The sequence below is a fragment of the Amphiura filiformis genome, chromosome 4 (genome assembly GCF_039555335.1).
Source record: "Amphiura filiformis chromosome 4, Afil_fr2py, whole genome shotgun sequence".
NCBI classification, from domain to species: Eukaryota; Metazoa; Echinodermata; class Ophiuroidea; order Amphilepidida; family Amphiuridae; genus Amphiura; species Amphiura filiformis.
This window is the reverse complement of record NC_092631.1, coordinates 50,888,013-50,907,926: the sequence shown is the minus strand read 5'-3', so window position 1 is coordinate 50,907,926 and position 19,914 is coordinate 50,888,013. Positions and strand designations below refer to the sequence as shown.

The 19,914-nt window shown below is 37.9% G+C and overlaps 1 protein-coding gene across 1 annotated transcript in view; it reads right to left on the bottom strand.

Moving 5' to 3' along the window:
• The window catches only part of LOC140151028 (85/88 kDa calcium-independent phospholipase A2-like), a 97,811-nt gene that overhangs the window by 21,965 nt on the left and 55,932 nt on the right, over positions 1 to 19,914 (bottom strand). The window contains exons 5-7 of the mRNA XM_072173217.1: positions 7,785 to 7,823; positions 2,743 to 2,933; positions 1,957 to 2,236 (exon numbers count right to left, since the gene is read on the bottom strand). Coding sequence (XP_072029318.1) covers positions 1,957 to 2,236; positions 2,743 to 2,933; positions 7,785 to 7,823 — 510 coding nt within the window. The remainder of the gene's footprint in view (positions 1 to 1,956; positions 2,237 to 2,742; positions 2,934 to 7,784; positions 7,824 to 19,914) is intronic.

The window sequence follows — 19,914 nt, the reverse complement described above, 5'->3', positions numbered from 1 at the left end:
CCATCTGGTCCCTTAGCATTCACATCAGCTCCAGCACACAATAGAGTAAGGGTACACTCCAACCTGAGATGCTTACCTTGATTGCCATATGCAAAGCAGTGTCTCCATCTGGTCCCTTAGCATTCACATCAGCTCCAGCACACAACAGAGTAAGGGTACACTCCAACCTGAGATGCTTACCTTGATTGCCATATGCAAAGCAGTGTCTCCATCTGGTCCCTTAGCATTCACATCAGCTCCAGCACACAATAGCGTAAGGGTACACTCCAACCTGAGACGCTTACCTTGATTGCCATATGTAAAGCAGTGTCTCCATCTGGTCCCTTAGCATTCACATCAGCTCCAGCACACAATAGCGTAAGGGTACACTCCAACCTGAGATGCTTACCTTGATTGCCATATGCAAAGCAGTGTCTCCATCTGGTCCCTTAGCATTCACATCAGCTCCATGCAGCACACAATAGCGTAAGGGTACACTCCAACCTGAGATGCTTACCTTGATTGCCATATGCAAAGCAGTGTCTCCATCTGGTCCCTTAGCATTCACATCAGCTCCAGCACACAACAGAGTAAGGGTATACTCCAACCTGAGACACTTACCTTGATTGCCATATGCAAAGCAGTGTCTCCATCTGGTCCCTTAGCATTCACATCAGCTCCAGCACACAATAGCGTAAGGGTACACTCCAACCTGAGATGCTTACCTTAATTGCCATATGCAACGCAGTGTCTCCATCTGGTCCCTTAGCGTTCACATCAGCTCCAGCACACAATAGAGTAAGGGTACACTCCAACCTGAGACGCTTACCTTGATTGCCATATGTAAAGCAGTGTCTCCATCTGGTCCCTTAGCATTCACATCAGCTCCAGCACACAGTAGAGTAAGGATACACTCCAACCTGAGACGCTTACCTTGATTGCCATATGCAAAGCAGTGTCTCCATCTGGTCCCTTAGCATTCACATCAGCTCCAGCACACAATAGAGTAAGGATACACTCCAACCTGAGACGCTTACCTTGATTGCCATATGCAAAGCAGTGTCTCCATCTGGTCCTTTAGCATTCACATCAGCTCCAGCACACAGTAGAGTAAGGATACACTCCAACCTGAGACGCTTACCTTGATTGCCATATGCAAAGCTGTGTCTCCATCTGGTCCCTTAGCATTCACATCAGCTCCAGCACACAATAGAGTAAGGGTACACTCCAACCTGAGACGCTTACCTTGATTGCCATATGTAAAGCAGTGTCTCCATCTGGTCCCTTAGCATTCACATCAGCTCCAGCACACAACAGAGTAAGGGTACACTCCACCCTGAGTTGCTTACCTTGATGGCCATATGCAAAGCAGTGACTCCATCTGGTCCCTTAGCATTCACATCAGCTCCATGCAGCACACAATAGAGTAAGGGTACACTCCAACCTGAGATGTTTACCTTGATTGCCATATGTAAAGCAGTGTCTCCATCTGGTCCCTTAGCATTCACATCAGCTCCAGCACACAATAGAGTAAGGGTACACTCCAACCTGAGACGCTTACCTTGATTGCTATATGCAAAGCGGTGTCTCCATCTGGTCCCTTAGCATTCACATCAGCTCCAGCACACAATAGCGTAAGGGTACACTCCAACCTGAGATGCTTACCTTGATTGCCATATGCAAAGCAGTGTCTCCATCTGGTCCCTTAGCATTCACATCAGCTCCAGCACACAATAGAGTAAGGGTACACTCCAACCTGAGACGCTTACCTTGATTGCCATATGTAAAGCAGTGTCTCCATCTGGTCCCTTAGCATTCACATCAGCTCCAGCACACAATAGAGTAAGGGTACACTCCAACCTGAGATGCTTACCTTGATTGCCATATGTAAAGCAGTGTCTCCATCTGGTCCCTTAGCATTCACATCAGCTCCAGCACACAATAGCGTAAGGGTACACTCCAACCTGAGACGCTTACCTTGATTGCCATATGCAAAGCTGTGTCTCCATCTGGTCCCTTAGCATTCACATCAGCTCCAGCACACAATAGAGTAAGGGTACACTCCAACCTGAGACGTTTCACCATCACATGTAAAGCTGCATCGCCGGTATTACTCAGAGCATCCAAGTCATGTTCTTGCTTCAGTATTGCCTCAATAAAGCCTGGTTCTTTGGCCCAGTGTAGAGGGGTACCACCATGCTTTGCGCAGGAAGCTTTACCCTGGGTAGTGTGCGATTCCAAAATAGCATCAAGAATTCTGTGAAGATATTTTGTATGTAGTCAATGTAAAGATTGTCCAAGTTCTATGCACTTTTTACAGTTGCATACTAATAAATCTGGACCTATGAACTTTACCCTCTTTTAATATAATACAATATTGAACCATCAAAAAAGTATGGTATGTTTTTATCCATCTTGAACATGTTTTTCCTTTGGCCTCAACAAATAACTGTTCTATAGTCTGAGTTGAGAGTAAGCCATGTTGGATTTCCCGGTGACAGATTTAAAACAGTACAGTGTGTAGGCGTGGTTGTGCCACCAGCGTACAGACAAATATACACCCCTCGGGATTAGGTTAGCGTGCGCAATTCGAATCTGCCATTGTGAAGTCAAACATGGTGTTACTCTCAACTTCAGGTGAGACAGACTATAATTAAACAACTTTTAAGTCCATATATAGCACATTAGGCTCATAAGTGTCATGGTCTAATGTCAATTATCAATATATTTCTCAGTATGTTTCAATGTCTACATGGCACTTACTTAATTTGTTTCTGTTTCATAGCATAGTGTATTGGATAACCAAGTTTGTCAGGTAGGTCTACTTTGGAGCCCAGTGTGATGAATTTATGAGCCAACTCATAGTTGCCAGCCTGTAGTGCAACATGCAGAGGTAGATGGAAATCTTTGTTGATTCGATTGATTCCAGCTCCTTTACTATCCTCTGTCATTGGCTGTAACAATAAAGTTTTTGATAATGAAAAAGAATTGGTAAATTTTATCAATATTGCTGACTTATGATGACTAATAGGCCATTTGATGCTGATATCAAAATGAAGAAAATCTTAGTCTAAGAAATCTTAGTACAGTTGAATTTTGTTCATATTACAATCATGCTCATGCAACCAGAAATCTCCTAATATGTTGATTGGTGCACGCATTTACATGTCAGAACCACTCATATCTGGAACAATTTGTCACCTGTGATTCCAACTGAAATGGAAAATATGTCAAAATATGAAAACTATGGAAAATATGAAAATATTGGGACAATTCATTCACAGCATATGTTTTGATTTCATGTTCATTCATATTTCTAAATTGTATTGCTGACTTAAATTGCATTTCATGTTCACACGTTTCATTTTATACATAATATAATATGTACAATGTCCATGGGGTCCTGATTGGAAAGCAAAGCATGCTGGTCACTGCAGATTGTCACACTCAACAAAAGAAAGCTTAAACTGAATTAAACTAAACTAAACTAAACCCCACTTTAAGGCCATAAAAATATGTATGTTTGCAGTGACATGAGCATTGCATACTGCATGGTGGCATTTTGTTTTTGTTTTCCCACACACAAAAAAAATCTAATACTGTTGCCTATGCATTGCCCAAGAAATAGCTGCAAATGTTTATTTTTAGCAGTAGCAATGAAAATGTAATACGGCACATGAAATAAAATGCTTAATTCCACTAAACATTTAAATATGTTTAACAGAATCATACATGATATTAATGTAGCATCAAGGTGTAATCTTAAAATGTTGTGAGAAATGTATACAAACTAATGGCATCACAATTTTTACATGAAAGAACATGTACAGAGTTTTATAAGATACCATTTGTTGGCAGATAATTATGTCCTTTTCCATTATACATAACTTGTTTTTTGATATATCCCCCGCTTCCCCATTCAATCTTGGCCCAAGCCATGTTGTCCACAGGTCCGTGAGACCCTCCAACATTGAAAGATGGGGAAGGGCGAGATAATACAGTGAGATACAGTGGGGAGTCTGTGCTTCATTGCATGCATGTTTCACTCACCTCTCCAATTTGGATAGGGCACATATTTCAGTTAATTTTTTTCCAGTTAAGCAGTTACATGTAAGGTTAAGTTTTTTCCAGGACTGAGGTATAAAATGCCATATGAGGGTATATCCTTCATGTAAGAAAGCACAAAACAAATCATAACTCTAATCCTAACCACCCTAACCCTAAATCCTAACCCTAACTCTATTATTATTTTGTGCTCTCTTACGCAAAGGAAAACGCAGATGGGGCCCTCAGAACAGGTGGTGGTCAACACTATAAGGCAACTATAATAGGATTGGCAAAAAACCTTTCTATTCAAGATTTTTAACCTCCAAAGGTGAACTGAAACCAGGAATGGGCATTCTTGTATGTGATGCGATCAATCTAAATGAGCCTGCTGTCAATCAAAATTAACATTCAGTTTTCAATTGTTACGTAAGCCATTCTCACAACTTCATTTTGCTCATAATTAGACTTACAGTTCCTGAGATATGGCCATTTTAGTGTTGCTCAGAACAATAAAATACAAAGTAAACTGAATACTATTATTCTCTATATCTCAAAATCAAAATTCCTGACATCCGACTTATTTTGCTTGATTACATCACATATACATGTATCGCTATGAATGGATTGGAATATATTTGGCTGATCGACATAAAAGCAGATCTGTGTGATGTGTACATGTATGTATAGTTGATATGTATACATATAGATACAAATGCATTCTTTTGATACAGCAAGTCCCAATTAAAATAGTAATTTATTGACTGAAATTAGTTAACTGTTATAGATTTTATATAGCATTGGAAATAAACAACATGTCAAATTGATTATGAGTATGATAAATTGATAATGCAATTTTTGTGAGCTTATAATGCATCTTGCATTTTTACACGGGATAGATAATTGTAAAACACACAATGTATACTACAGACCATGCTGGCAAAATATAACATACAGTTTAAAGTTTGTACAAACATCTACATATACGCATATCACATGCAACATCCAAGATGGTGAAATGTTCTGAATTATAGTACGGTACCGTACTGACGCGAGTAGACTTCACCTTTTTGAGCTCAGCATACACATCCCAAGGTTTAAGGGATGGTGATTGGTGATGGTAAGTAGGCCTCAAGAGAGCCGAGGTCCAGAGGAGGGATGTTAGGGGCCATCCATAATTTTCGCCATTTTCACAACGTGTACATAAGAGGGAAGGAGGGGTAAAAATCCTGGGCATGTGTACGTAAGAAAAATGGCGATTTGTTTGAGCAATAAAAAATAAATAAAAGTGAAAAATTATAGGTATTTTCCAGTATTTTATTTCATAAGTTATAACCAATGGACCTAAAATTGTTCAATTTGTTTTAACAATTTCTATAACATGCCATGCAAACAATGATTTTCTCTTTAATTTTGAGTCTAATATGCACAGTGGTCCTATTTCACATTATGCTTAATTTATAACATACCAAAATACTTTATAAAAAGTTTTTTCTATCTGCGCTAGGATCAATGGCAGCAAAGTCTCTAGTGTGGATTGTCACTGTTGTGACAAAAGACATGGAACCCATAGTTTAATTGCAAGAACATACACCAATCATGCCAAAGGGATGTCCCCTGGTTTCCCCCTATATATGATGTGATCCCGGGGGTTCTTAGTGGAAAAGAGAGTATAGGATGTTCAGCAGATTTTGGAGTGCATTTGTCATTTAGCTTAGATTCAGGCTGCATATTTTAATTTATTGATGGCTTTCGTTTCCATGAAAATATGGTTTTAAAAGGATTTTTTTTCAGCATTTCTCAACTTTTATGTAAAAAACATTAATCCAGAAATAACTGTCCTCCTGAACACCAATATAACCCTAGCCCTAAACCGAATCAACCCTTTAACCTAAACTCTATACCCCAACCCAACATCTCAATTTTGATATTAATAGTAGGCCTACTCGTGGAAATCCTTCGCCATTTTATTTGTACTAAACTGGAGGGAGGGAGGGGGGAAAAAGTTATGTACGCTTTGTACGTAAGTGAAAATAGCGAAAATTATGGAGAGCCCTTAGATGAAATGCTGACAAATTGGTCATTAATTGTATTGGCAATGGTACCACGATCATCATCACTTACCCCTGAGATGGGAATACTGAGTTCAGATTTGTTGTTCCTGGTCATTGTTCTTATAGCTTGAAGATTTCTTACTCCATTTGAATAATAATCAACCTTAGATTTTTTAATTGCACATTGGACCTTCTTCAACATCATGGGCTGCAAATGCTTGTTGACAATCTTTCACAAGGAATTTGATTTTCTGAGTAATGGACTTTGAGTGTGGCAAGAGCAAAGTGTGAATCAATAGCATCATGAAGAGACAGCATCTGCCTTCAGCTCTGTGGCTTATGTCATGTAGCGATGCAAAGGTGCTGAATTTTGACAGGTCAGAATGACGAGGAATGATTGACACCGAAGTTACACACCTGCAATAGTTCAGCTTCTAGTTTGTGCAATAACTGCACTGGAGAAGTTGTTGAGGTATATTCACTGCACGAAGACACCACAAACTAACGAAGAAATGTGTGAAAATAAATATTGAATCGAGAAAGAAAAATAACACGACCAGCTGAAGCTACCATTTTTGTACTTTAGTCATTAGACAAAAAGTACTTCATCTAATTGGTAGCTATATAAAATGAATAAACCTTTTCATGAGGACTTTTACAAAATACGCCAACCATGCATGGCCAACAAAACATATTCAACCCAATCAATTTCTGGCGAGTTCATTCAATGCACTGCGTCAAGTATGAGCAAAGATGAATGGTGTGAACAATCATGCCACGCCACGCCACACGTTTATCAGACACACTATATTTCCTGTTTGTGATTGGTTGTATGGTGTTTTTGTTTACCTTACACTTCGTCTTTTTGAACTACTGAAGATTTCTGATCAGCTGCTGAGTAAATAACCCGAATACCTACACTCTCAGACAAAATTGTTGTAACATTTTGACATGGGTACTTCAAATGTGCCCGGCTACCCCTGTTCAATGTTGCAAGTTTAATTTGGTTTTGCCTCATAGACACACCCTGCATTAATTGGTGGGGAGGGCGAGGGTTATAGCAGTATTCACACTTGCAAAATTTTAGATTGTCAAATATAATAGAAATGTGTCTTAAAAACAGTCCTACTTTTACACAAATGTCCATCTACTTTTGTCCATGGTTGGTAAGCTTCTCCTAAACTATAGGCTAAATATGTATTTCTCGACCATGAGAGGATGTACCTTCTGCATCAGCGTACATTTTGTGGAATAACAGGATCGTGCGACCTATATATATGACCGAACCTAGACCTTGCCTAGCAAAGACCGTATTCGAAAATCATGATTGGTCAATTCTCTAAAGCTGTGTTTGCGCTGTAAGCGTGTGGTCTTTGCGTAATACGCTCAATGCAAAGATCTGTGCGTACCCAAGTTAGCACTCATGATCGAGAACTATATATTTTGCCTTTAGCTACACCAATCATGCATGCAAAAATCGCTTTCAGAATAATGATGCACAAGCTTTGTCATAATCATATCATGTTTAAATTACAAACATAATGTTATAATACGGATGGTGATGACAGTCGGCACATAGTTAGTATGTATAAATTAGCATAAAATTGACATGTATATGTCACAAACAACATGGCTTTAATGCGGATGGTGATGGCAGTCAGCTTAAAGTTAGTAACTAAAAATACAACAAACATGACAATACTTGACCTTTTCAACTGAGGACCCTGGTGCTACTTGCTCAGCCAGCTATAGATAGATAGAAATATCAAGATACACAACATGCATATTATTTATACATTTTACAGAACTAAGCTATCACAAAAACATTGACCATGTATATAGCAGGTCATAATGGGTTGCATCATTTTGACAAATTACACCATCGATTTACTTGCGTACATGTACAAACAGTACAAGGTGACATTACATTGAAATGGGGAAAAGCTGTGTATTTCAGTTGGAAGCCTTTCACACAGATGCCAGTCTGTGTTGTCAAAAAATCCTGAAATGGCAAGAAATTTCCTGAAAAATGTACTTTGCCTATACATTTGTACAGGATCATCCGAGTAAAATTTCCTGAAATCGGGAAATTTCCTAAAGACTGGCAACACTGCTTTCATGAGGCTTGAGGACAACAGACTACCCTAATAAAGTACCGTAAAATGACTCAAATGAGCCCCTTGTAATTGGTGCCCACTTGTGTCATTTTACAAAAGCTACTCTTTTTGTGCACTTTAAGTATGGCTTTGAGTACAAAATGTTTATTAGAAGTTCTGAATGGAACATTTTATCTTCTATCACTGTGATTAACAACAATGTTTTGCAGTTAAACTGTTCAGGGGCGCAACACTAAATAAGCGTCCCATAGGATAACGTGTGATTTTGGCCTACTTCGAGCGCCATTACTGGCGTCCCTGCAATACTTGACAAAATAAATTTGGTATCAAATTAAAGCTCTGTTTCTGCAGATTCCAAAACTTTTGTCGGCATATATCGATGACCGTTGACTTTTTTCGCTATTTAGCGGTGCAAAAAATATGGCCTAAAAATATACTAAATTCACCACTCACATTTCAAAATCGGAAGTTGTCTTCATCCGCCACAGAGAATTGCTTTTGAGATAAAATGTCCGGGTTTTTCTGCATGTTATCATTGAAGACACTTGTCGAATTCATATGAGCTGATATTGAGTGATTTAAAGTGAACATGTCGGTAGATATGGTCGCTACAATCTCATACTCACTATGGACTATATTAGCGAATTTCGTTCTTACATAAAATGCGTAGTGATTTAGTGTTGCGCCCCCTTATAAGGATTTAAAAGTTTTCAAAATGCACATTTGTCACTTATTAATTAAAGTAGAGAAAATTTGTAGCTCAACACGAAAATTTCATGTCTCTGCGACATTTCGTTCAAGAGAAATGTTGTTTTAAAGATCAGTGCGAACGCGGAAAATCGCATATTTCGACTTTTCCTCCAATATGCGAGAGTTTGCACAAAACTCACTAAAACTAGTGACAGACAACAATTTAAGCACGTCTTTGAACCAAGTTTAATTTCTTTTCTAGATTGTCAGTCTTGCCATTTTGTTTTGGAAAGCACTTGTTAATGAGTGTGAAGTACAAACACCCCCCTGTTTCAGTAGTAACAATTATGGTCTTTATGCAAAGGCCTACTGAATATGCAGCAAAACGGCTTCATGCAGATTAACAATGCCTATTAACTTTAAAACCCATTTTTGAGCCTTTTTTGAAGATTTTTGGATACAATTTCTAGACTTTGCAGGCGCCTGCTAGGCCAATAAAGCATTTTTCCCAATAATAATTCATCAGGGTGACTTTTCGTAATCCTTGTTTATCATCATGATTGAAATAGAACACATTTCATGACGCGCATTTCTTATTTTACGCTAAGAATGTAAAAAGAACGCGTTCATAGCGACGGCCGTTACAAGGGGCGCAACACTAAATAAGCGTCCCATAGGATAACGTGTGATTTTGGCCTACTTCGAGCGCCATTCCTGGCGTCCCTGCAATACTTGACAAAATAAATTTGGTATCAAATTAAAGCTCTGTTTCTGCAGATTCCAAAACTTTTGTCGGCATATATCCATGACCGTTGACTTTTTTCGCTATGTCGCCGTGCAAAAAATATGGCCTAACAATATACTAAATTCAACACTCACATTTCAAGATCGGAAGTTGTCTTCATCCGCCACAGAGAATTGCTTTTGAGATAAAATGTCCGGTTTTTCTGCATGTTATCATTGAAGACACTTGTCGAATTCATATGAGCTGATATTGAGTGATTTAAAGTGAACCCGTCGGTAGATATGGTCGCTACAATCTCATACTCACTATGGACTATATTAGCCGAATCTCGTTCTTACATAAAATGCGTAGTGATTTAGTGTTGCGCCCCCTTATAAGGATTTAAAAGTTTTCAAAATGCACATTTGTCACTTATTAATTAAAGTAGAGAAAATTTGTAGCTCAACACGAAAATTTCATGTCTCTGCGACATTTCGTTCAAGAGAAATGTTGTTTTAAAGATCAGGGCCGAAGCGCGGAAAATCGCATAGTTCGACTTTTCCTCCAATATGCGAGAGTTTGCACAAAACTCACTAAAACTAGTGACAGACAACAATTTAAGCACGTCTTTGAACCAAGTTTAATTTCTTTTCTAGATTGTCAGTCTTGCCATTTTGTTTTGGAAAGCACTTGTTAATGAGTGTGAAGTACAAACACCCCCCCCTGTTTCAGTAGTAACAATTATGGTCTTTTTGCATAGGCCTACTGAATATGCAGCAAAACGGCTTCATGCAGATTAACAATGCCTATTAACTTTAAAACCCATTTTGAGCCTTTTGAAGATTTTTGGATACAATATCTAGACTTTGCAGGCGCCTGCTCGGCCAATAAAACATTTTTCCCAATAATAATTCATCAGGGTGACTTTTCGTAATCCTTGTTTATCATCATGATTGAAATAGAACACATTTCATGACGCGCATTTCTTATTTACGCGAAGAATGTAAAAAGAACGCGTTCATAGCGACGGCCGTTACAAGGGGCGCAACACTAAATAAGCGTCCCATAGGATAACGTGTGATTTTGGCCTACTTGAGCGCCATTACTGGCGTCCCTGCAATACTTGACAAAATAAATTTGGTATCAAATTAAAGCTCTGTTTCTGTAGATTCCAAAACTTTTGTCGGCATATATCGATGACCGTTGACTTTTTTCGCTATTTCACGATGCAAAAAATATGGCCTAAAAATATACTAAATTCACCACTCACATTTCAAAATCGGAAGTTGTCTTCATCCGCCACAGAGAATTGCTTTTGAGATAAAATGTCCGGGTTTTTCTGCATGTTATCATTGAAGACACTTGTCGAATTCATATGAGCTGATATTGAGTGATTTAAAGTGAACATGTCGGTAGATATGGTCGCTACAATCTCATACTCACTATGGACTATATTAGCAATTTCGTTCTTACATAAAATGCGTAGTGATTTAGTGTTGCGCCCCCTTATAAGGATTTAAAAGTTTTCAAAATGCACATTTGTCACTTATTAATTAAAGTAGAGAAAATTTGTAGCTCAACACCGAAAATTTCATGTCTCTGCGACATTTCGTTCAAGAGAAATGTTGTTTTAAAGATCAGTGCCGAAACGCGGAAAATCGCATATTTCGACTTTTCCTCCAATATCGAGAGTTTGCACAAAACTCACTAAAACTAGTGACAGACAACAATTTAAGCACGTCTTTGAACCAAGTTTAATTTCTTTTCTAGATTGTCAGTCTTGCCATTTTGTTTTGGAAAGCACTTGTTAATGAGTGTGAAGTACAAACACCCCCCTGTTTCAGTAGTAACAATTATGGTCTTTTTTGCATAGGCCTACTGAATATGCAGCAAAACGGCTTCATGCAGATTAACAATGCCTATTAACTTTAAAACCCATTTTGAGCCTTTTTGAAGATTTTTGGATACAATATCTAGACTTTGCAGGCGCCTGCTCGGCCAATAAAACATTTTTCCCAATAATAATTCATCAGGGTGACTTTTCGTAATCCTTGTTTATCATCATGATTGAAATAGAACACATTTCATGACGCGCATTTCTTATTTACGCGAAGAATGTAAAAAGAACGCGTTCATAGCGACGGCCGTTACAAGGGGGGCGCAACACTAAATAAGCGTCCCATAGGATAACGTGTGATTTTGGCCTACTTCGAGCGCCATTCCTGGCGTCCCTGCAATACTTGACAAAATAAATTTGGTATCAAATTAAAGCTCTGTTTCTGCAGATTCCAAAACTTTTGTCGGCATATTTCGATGACCGTTGACTTTTTTCGCTATTTCAAGCGGTGCAAAAAATATGGCCTAAAAATATACTAAATTCACCACTCACATTTCAAAATCGGAAGTTGTCTTCATCCGCCACAGAGAATTGCTTTTGAGATAAAATGTCCGGGTTTTTCTGCATGTTATCATTGAAGACAGAATTCATATGAGCTGATATTGAGTGATTTAAAGTGAACATGTCGGTAGATATGGTCGCTACAATCTCATACTCACTATGGACTATATTAGCGAATTTCGTTCTTACATAAAATGCGTAGTGATTTAGTGTTGCGCCCTTATAAGGATTTAAAAGTTTTCAAAATGCACATTTGTCACTTATTAATTAAAGTAGAGAAAATTTGTAGCTCAACACCGAAAATTTCATGTCTCTGCGACATTTCGTTCAAGAGAAATGTTGTTTTAAAGATCAGTGCGAAACACGGAAAATCGCATATTTCGACTTTTCCTCCAATATGCGAGAGTTTGCACAAAACTCACTAAAACTAGTGACAGACAACAATTTAAGCACGTCTTTGAACCAAGTTTAATTTCTTTTCTAGATTGTCAGTCTTGCCATTTTGTTTTGGAAAGCACTTGTTAATGAGTGTGAAGTACAAACACCCCCCTGTTTCAGTAGTAACAATTATGGTCTTTTTGCATAGGCCTACTGAATATGCAGCAAAACGGCTTCATGCAGATTAACAATGCCTATTAACTTTAAAACCCATTTTGAGCCTTTTTGAAGATTTTTGGATACAATATCTAGACTTTGCAGGCGCCTGCTCGGCCAATAAAACATTTTTCCCAATAATAATTCATCAGGGTGACTTTTCGTAATCCTTGTTTTTTCTTATTCTTACGCGAAGAATGTAAAAAGAACGCGTTCATAGCGACGGCCGTTACAAGGGGGCGCAACACTAAATAAGCGTCCCATAGGATAACGTGTGATTTTGGCCTACTTCGAGCGCCATTCCTGGCGTCCCTGCAATACTTGACAAAATAAATTTGGTATCAAATTAAAGCTCTGTTTCTGCAGATTCCAAAACTTTTGGCGGCATATATCGATGACAGGTGACTGTTTTCGCTATTTCGAGGTGCAAAAAATATGGCCTAAAAATATACTAAATTCACCACTCACATTTCAAAATCGGAAGTTGTCTTCATCCTCCACAGACAATCGCTTTTGAGATAAAATGTCCGGGTTTTTCTGCATGTTATCATTGAAGACACTTGTCAATTCATATGAGCTGATATTGAGTGATTTAAAGTGAACATGTCGGTAGATATGGTCGCTACAATCTCATACTCACTATGGACTATATTAGCAATTTCGTTCTTACATAAAATGCGTAGTGATTTAGTGTTGCGCCCCTTATAAGGATTTAAAAGTTTTCAAAATGCACATTTGTCACTTATTAATTAAAGTAGAGAAAATTTGTAGCTCAACACCGAAAATTTCATGTCTCGGCGACATTTCGTTCAAGAGAAATGTTGTTTTAAAGATCAGTGCGAACGCGGAAAATCGCATATTTCGACTTTTACCCCAATATGCGGGAGTTTGCACAAAACTCACTAAAACTAGTGACAGACAACAATTTAAGCACGTCTTTGAACCAAGTTTAATTTCTTTTCTAGATTGTCAGTCTTGCCATTTTGTTTTGGAAAGCACTTGTTAATGAGTGTGAAGTACAAACACCCCCCTGTTTCAGTAGTAACAATTATGGTCTTTTTGCATAGGCCTACTGAATATGCAGCAAAACGGCTTCATGCAGATTAACAATGCCTATTAACTTTAAAACCCATTTTTGAGCCTTTTTGAAGATTTTTGGATACAATATCTAGACTTTGCAGGCGCCTGCTCGGCCAATAAAACATTTTTCCCAATAATAATTCATCAGGGTGACTTTTCGTAATCCTTGTTTATCATCATGATTGAAATAGAACACATTTCATGCCGCGCATTTCTTATTTTACGCGAAGAATGTAAAAAGAACGCGTTCATAGCGACGGCCGTTACAAGGGGCGCAACACTAAATAAGCGTCCCATCTGATAACGTGTGATTTTGGCCTACTTGAGCGCCATTACTGGCGTCCCTGCAATACTTGACAAAATAAATTTGGTATCAAATTAAAGCTCTGTTTCTGCAGATTCCAAAACTTTTGTCGGCATATATCGATGACCGTTGACTTTTTCGCTATTTCGCAGTGCAAAAAATATGGCCTAAAAATATACTAAATTCACCACTCACATTTCAAAATCGGAAGTTGTCTTCATCCGCCACAGAGAATTGCTTTTGAGATAAAATGTCCGGTTTTTTCGGCATGTTATCATTGAAAACACTTGTCGAATTCATATGAGCTGATATTGAGTGATTTAAAGTGAACATGTCGGTAGATATGGTCGCTACAATCTCCTACTCAGTATGGACTGTATTAGCCGAATTTCGTCCTTAGAGAAAATGCGTAGTGATTTAGTGTTGCGCCCCCGTATAAGGATTTAAAAGTTTTCAAAATGCACATTTGTCACTTATTAATTAAAGTAGAGAAAATTTGTAGCTCAACACGAAAATTTCATGTCTCTGCGACATTTCGTTCAAGAGAAATGTTGTTTTAAAGATCAGTGCGAACGCGGAAAATCGCATATTTCGACTTTTCCTCCAATATCGAGAGTTTGCACAAAACTCACTAAAACTAGTGACAGACAACAATTTAAGCACGTCTTTGAACCAAGTTTAATTTCTTTTCTAGATTGTCAGTCTTGCCATTTTGTTTTGGAAAGCACTTGTTAATGAGTGTGAAGTACAAACACCCCCTGTTTCAGTAGTAACAATTATGGTCTTTTGCATAGGCCTACTGAATATGCAGCAAAAGCGGCTTCATGCAGATTAACAATGCCTATTAACTTTAAAGCCAATTTTGAGCCTTTTTGAAGATTTTTGGATACAATATCTAGACTTTGCAGGCGCCTGCTCGCCAATAAAACATTTTTCCCAATAATAATTCATCAGGGTGACTTTTCGTAATCCTTGTTTATCATCATGATTGAAATAGAACACATTTCATGACGCGCATTTCTTATTTTACGCGAAGAATGTAAAAAGAACGCGTTCATAATGACGGCCGTTACAAGAGGGCGCAACACTAAATAAGCGTCCCATAGGATAACGTGTGATTTTGGCCTACTTCGAGCGCCATTCCTGGCGTCCCTGCAATACTTGACAAAATAAATTTGGTATCAAATTAAAGCTCTGTTTCTGCAGATTCCAAAACTTTTGTCGGCATATCTCGGTGACCGTTGACTTTTTTCGCTATTTCACGATGCAAAAAATATGGCCTAAAAATATACTAAATTCACCACTCACATTTCAAAATCGGAAGTTGTCTTCATCCGCACAGAGAATTGCTTTTGAGATAAAATGTCCGGTTTTTCTGCATGTTATCATTGAAGACACTTGTCGAATTCATATGAGCTGATATTGAGTGATTTAAAGTGAACATGTCGGTAGATATGGTCGCTACAATCTCATACTCACTATGGACTATATTAGCGAATTTCGTTCTTACATAAAATGCGTAGTGATTTAGTGTTGCGCCCCTTATAAGGATTTAAAAGTTTTCAAAATGCACATTTGTCACTTATTAATTAAAGTAGAGAAAATTTGTAGCTTAACACCGAAAATTTCATGTCTCTGCGACATTTCGTTCAAGAGAAATGTTGTTTTAACGATCAGTGCCGAAACGCGGAAACTCGCATATTTCGACTTTTCCTCCAATATGCTAGAGTTTGCACAAAACTCACTAAAACTAGTGACAGACAACAATTTAAGCACGTCTTTGAACCAAGTTTAATTTCTTTTCTAGATTGTCAGTCTTGCCATTTTGTTTTGGAAAGCACTTGTTAATGAGTGTGAAGTACAAACACCCCCCCTGTTTCAGTAGTAACAATTATGGTCTTTTTGCATAGGCCTACTGAATATGCAGCAAAACGGCTTCATGCAGATTAACAATGCCTATTAACTTTAAAACCCATTTTTGAGCCTTTTTGAAGATTTTTGGATACAATATCTAGACTTTGCAGGCGCCTGCTCGCCAATAAAACATTTTTCCCAATAATAATTCATCAGGGTGACTTTTCGTAATCCTTGTTTATCATCATGATTGAAATAGAACACATTTCATGACGCGCATTTCTTATTGTACGCGAAGAATGTAAAAAGAACGCGTTCATAGCGGACGGTCCGTTACAAGGGGCGCAACACTAAATAAGCGTCCCATAGGATAACGTGTGATTTTGGCCTACTTGAGCGCCATTACTGGCGTCCCTGCAATACTTGACAAAATAAATTTGGTATCAAATTAAAGCTCTGTTTCTGTAGATTCCAAAACTTTTGTCGGCATATATCGATGACCGTTGACTTTTTTAAGCTATTTCATGTGCAAAAATATGGCCTAAAAATATACTAAATTCACCACTCACATTTCAAAATCGGAAGTTGTCTTCATCCGCCACAGAGAATTGCTTTTGAGATAAAATGTCCGGGTTTTTCTGCATGTTATCATTGAAGACACTTGTCGAATTCATATGAGCTGATATTGAGTGATTTAAAGTGAACATGTCGGTAGATATGGTCGCTACAATCTCATACTCACTATGGACTATATTAGCGAATTTCGTTCTTACATAAAATGCGTAGTGATTTAGTGTTGCGCCCCTTATAAGGATTTAAAAGTTTTCAAAATGCACATTTGTCACTTATTAATTAAAGTAGAGAAAATTTGTAGCTCAACACGAAAATTTCATGTCTCTGCGACATTTCGTTCAAGAGAAATGTTGTTTTAAAGATCAGTGCGAACGCGGAAAATCGCATATTTCGACTTTTCCTCCAATATCTGAGTTTGCACAAAACTCACTAAAACTAGTGACAGACAACAATTTAAGCACGTCTTTGAACCAAGTTTAATTTCTTTTCTAGATTGTCAGTCTTGCCATTTTGTTTTGGAAAGCACTTGTTAATGAGTGTGAAGTACAAACACCCCCCCTGTTTCAGTAGTAACAATTATGGTCTTTTTTGCATAGGCCTACTGAATATGCAGCAAAACGGCTTCATGCAGATTAACAATGCCTATTAACTTTAAAACCCATTTTGAGCCTTTTTGAAGATTTTTGGATACAATATCTAGACTTTGCAGGCGCCTGCCCGGCCAATAAAACATTTTTCCCAATAATAATTCATCAGGGTGACTTTTCGTAATCCTTGTTTATCATCATGATTGAAATAGAACACATTTCATGACGCGCATTTCTTATTTTTTACGCGAAGAATGTAAAAAAACGCGTTCATAGCGACGGTGACCGTTACAAGGCGCAACACTAAATAAGCGTCCCATAGGATAACGTGTGATTTTGGCCTACTTGCGCCATTACTGGCGTCCCTGCAATACTTGACAAAATAAATTTGGTATCAAATTAAAGCTCTGTTTCTGTAGATTCCAAAACTTTTGTCGGCATATATCGATGACCGTTGACTTTTTTCGCTATTTAGCGGTGCAAAAAATATGGCCTAAAAATATACTAAATTCACCACTCACATTTCAAAATCGGAAGTTGTCTTCTTCCGCCACAGAGAATTGCTTTTGAGATAAAATGTCCGGGTTTTTCTGCATGTTATCATTGAAGACACTTGTCGAATTCATATGAGCTGATATTGAGTGATTTAAAGTGAACATGTCGGTAGATATGGTCGCTACAATCTCATACTCACTATGGACTATATTAGCGAATTTCGTTCTTACATAAAATGCGTAGTGATTTAGTGTTGCGCCCCCTTATAAGGATTTAAAAGTTTTCAAAATGCACATTTGTCACTTATTAATTAAAGTAGAGAAAATTTGTAGCTCAACACCGAAAATTTCATGTCTCTGCGACATTTCGTTCAAGAGAAATGTTGTTTTAAAGATCAGTGCGAAGCTTGGAAAATCGCATATTTCGACTTTTCCTCCAATATCTGAGAGTTTGCACAAAACTCACTAAAACTAGTGACAGACAACAATTTAAGCACGTCTTTGAACCAAGTTTAATTTCTTTTCTAGATTGTCAGTCTTGCCATTTTGTTTTGGAAAGCACTTGTTAATGAGTGTGAAGTACAAACACCCCCCTGTTTCAGTAGTAACAATTATGGTCTTTTTGCATAGGCCTACTGAATATGCAGCAAAACGGCTTCATGCAGATTAACAATGCCTATTAACTTTAAAACCCATTTTTGAGCCTTTTTGAAGATTTTTGGATACAATATCTAGACTTTGCAGGCGCCTGCTCGCTCGGCCAATAAAACATTTTTCCCAATAATAATTCATCAGGGTGACTTTTCGTAATCCTTGTTTATCATCATGATTGAAATAGAACACATTTCATGACGCGCATTTCTTATTCTACGCGAAGAATGTAAAAAAACGCGTTCATAGCGACGGCCGTTACAAGGGGGCGCAACACTAAATAAGCGTCCCATAGGATAACGTGTGATTTTGGCCTACTTCGAGCGCCATTCCTGGCGTCCCTGCAATACTTGACAAAATAAATTTGGTATCAAATTAAAGCTCTGTTTCTGCAGATTCCAAAACTTTTGTCGGCATATATCGATGACCGTTGACTTTTTTTTCGCTATTTCAGCGGTGCAAAAAATATGGCCTAAAATATACTAAATTCACCACTCACATTTCAAAATCGGAAGTTGTCTTCATCCGCCACAGAGAATTGCTTTTGAGTTAACATGTCCGGTTTTTTCTGTATTTTTTCATTGAAGACACTTGTCGAATTCATATGAGCTGATATTGAGTGATTTAAAGTGAACATGTCGGTAGATATGGTCGCTACAATCTCATACTCACTATGGACTATATTAGGCAATTTCGTTCTTACATAAAATGCGTAGTGATTTAGTGTTGCGCCCCTTATAAGGATTTAAAAGTTTTCAAAATGCACATTTGTCACTTATTAATTAAAGTAGAGAAAATTTGTAGCTCAACAGCGATAATTTCATGTCTCTGCGACATTTCGTTCAAGAGAAATGTTGTTTTAAAGATCAGTGCGAAGCGGAAAATCGCATATTTCGACTTTTCCTCCAATATCGAGAGTTTGCACAAAACTCACTAAAACTAGTGACAGACAACAATTTAAGCACGTCTTTGAACCAAGTTTAATTTCTTTTCTAGATTGTCAGTCTTGCCATTTTGTTTTGGAAAGCACTTGTTAATGAGTGTGAAGTACAAACACCCCCCTGTTTCAGTAGTAACAATTATGGTCTTTTGCATAGGCCTACTGAATATGCAGCAAAAGCGGCTTCATGCAGATTAACAATGCCTATTAACTTTAAAACCCATTTTGAGCCTTTTTGAAGATTTTTTTTTACTTTTTCTAGACTTTGCAGGCGCCTGCTCGTAATAAAACATTTTTCCCAATAATAATTCATCAGGGTGACTTTTCGTAATCCTTGTTTATCATCATGATTGAAATAGAACACATTTCATGACGCGCATTTCTTATTTTACGCGAAGAATGTAAAAAGAACGCGTTCATAGCGACGGCCAACCCGTTACAAAGGGGCGCAACACTAAATAAGCGTCCCATAGGATAACGTGTGATTTTGGCCTACTTGAGCGCGCCATTACTGGCGTCCCTGCAATACTTGACAAAATAAATTTGGTATCAAATTAAAGCTCTGTTTCTGCAGATTCCAAAACTTTTGTCGGCATATATCGATGACCGTTGACTTTTTTCGCTATTTCGCGGTGCAAAAAATATGGCCAAAAAATATACTAAATTCACCACTCACATTTCAAAATCGGAAGTTGTCTTCATCCGCCACAGAGAATTGCTTTTGAGATAAAATGTCCGGGTTTTTCTGCATGTTATCATTGAAGACACTTGTCAATTCATATGAGCTGATATTGAGTGATTTAAAGTGAACATGTCGGTAGATATGGTCGC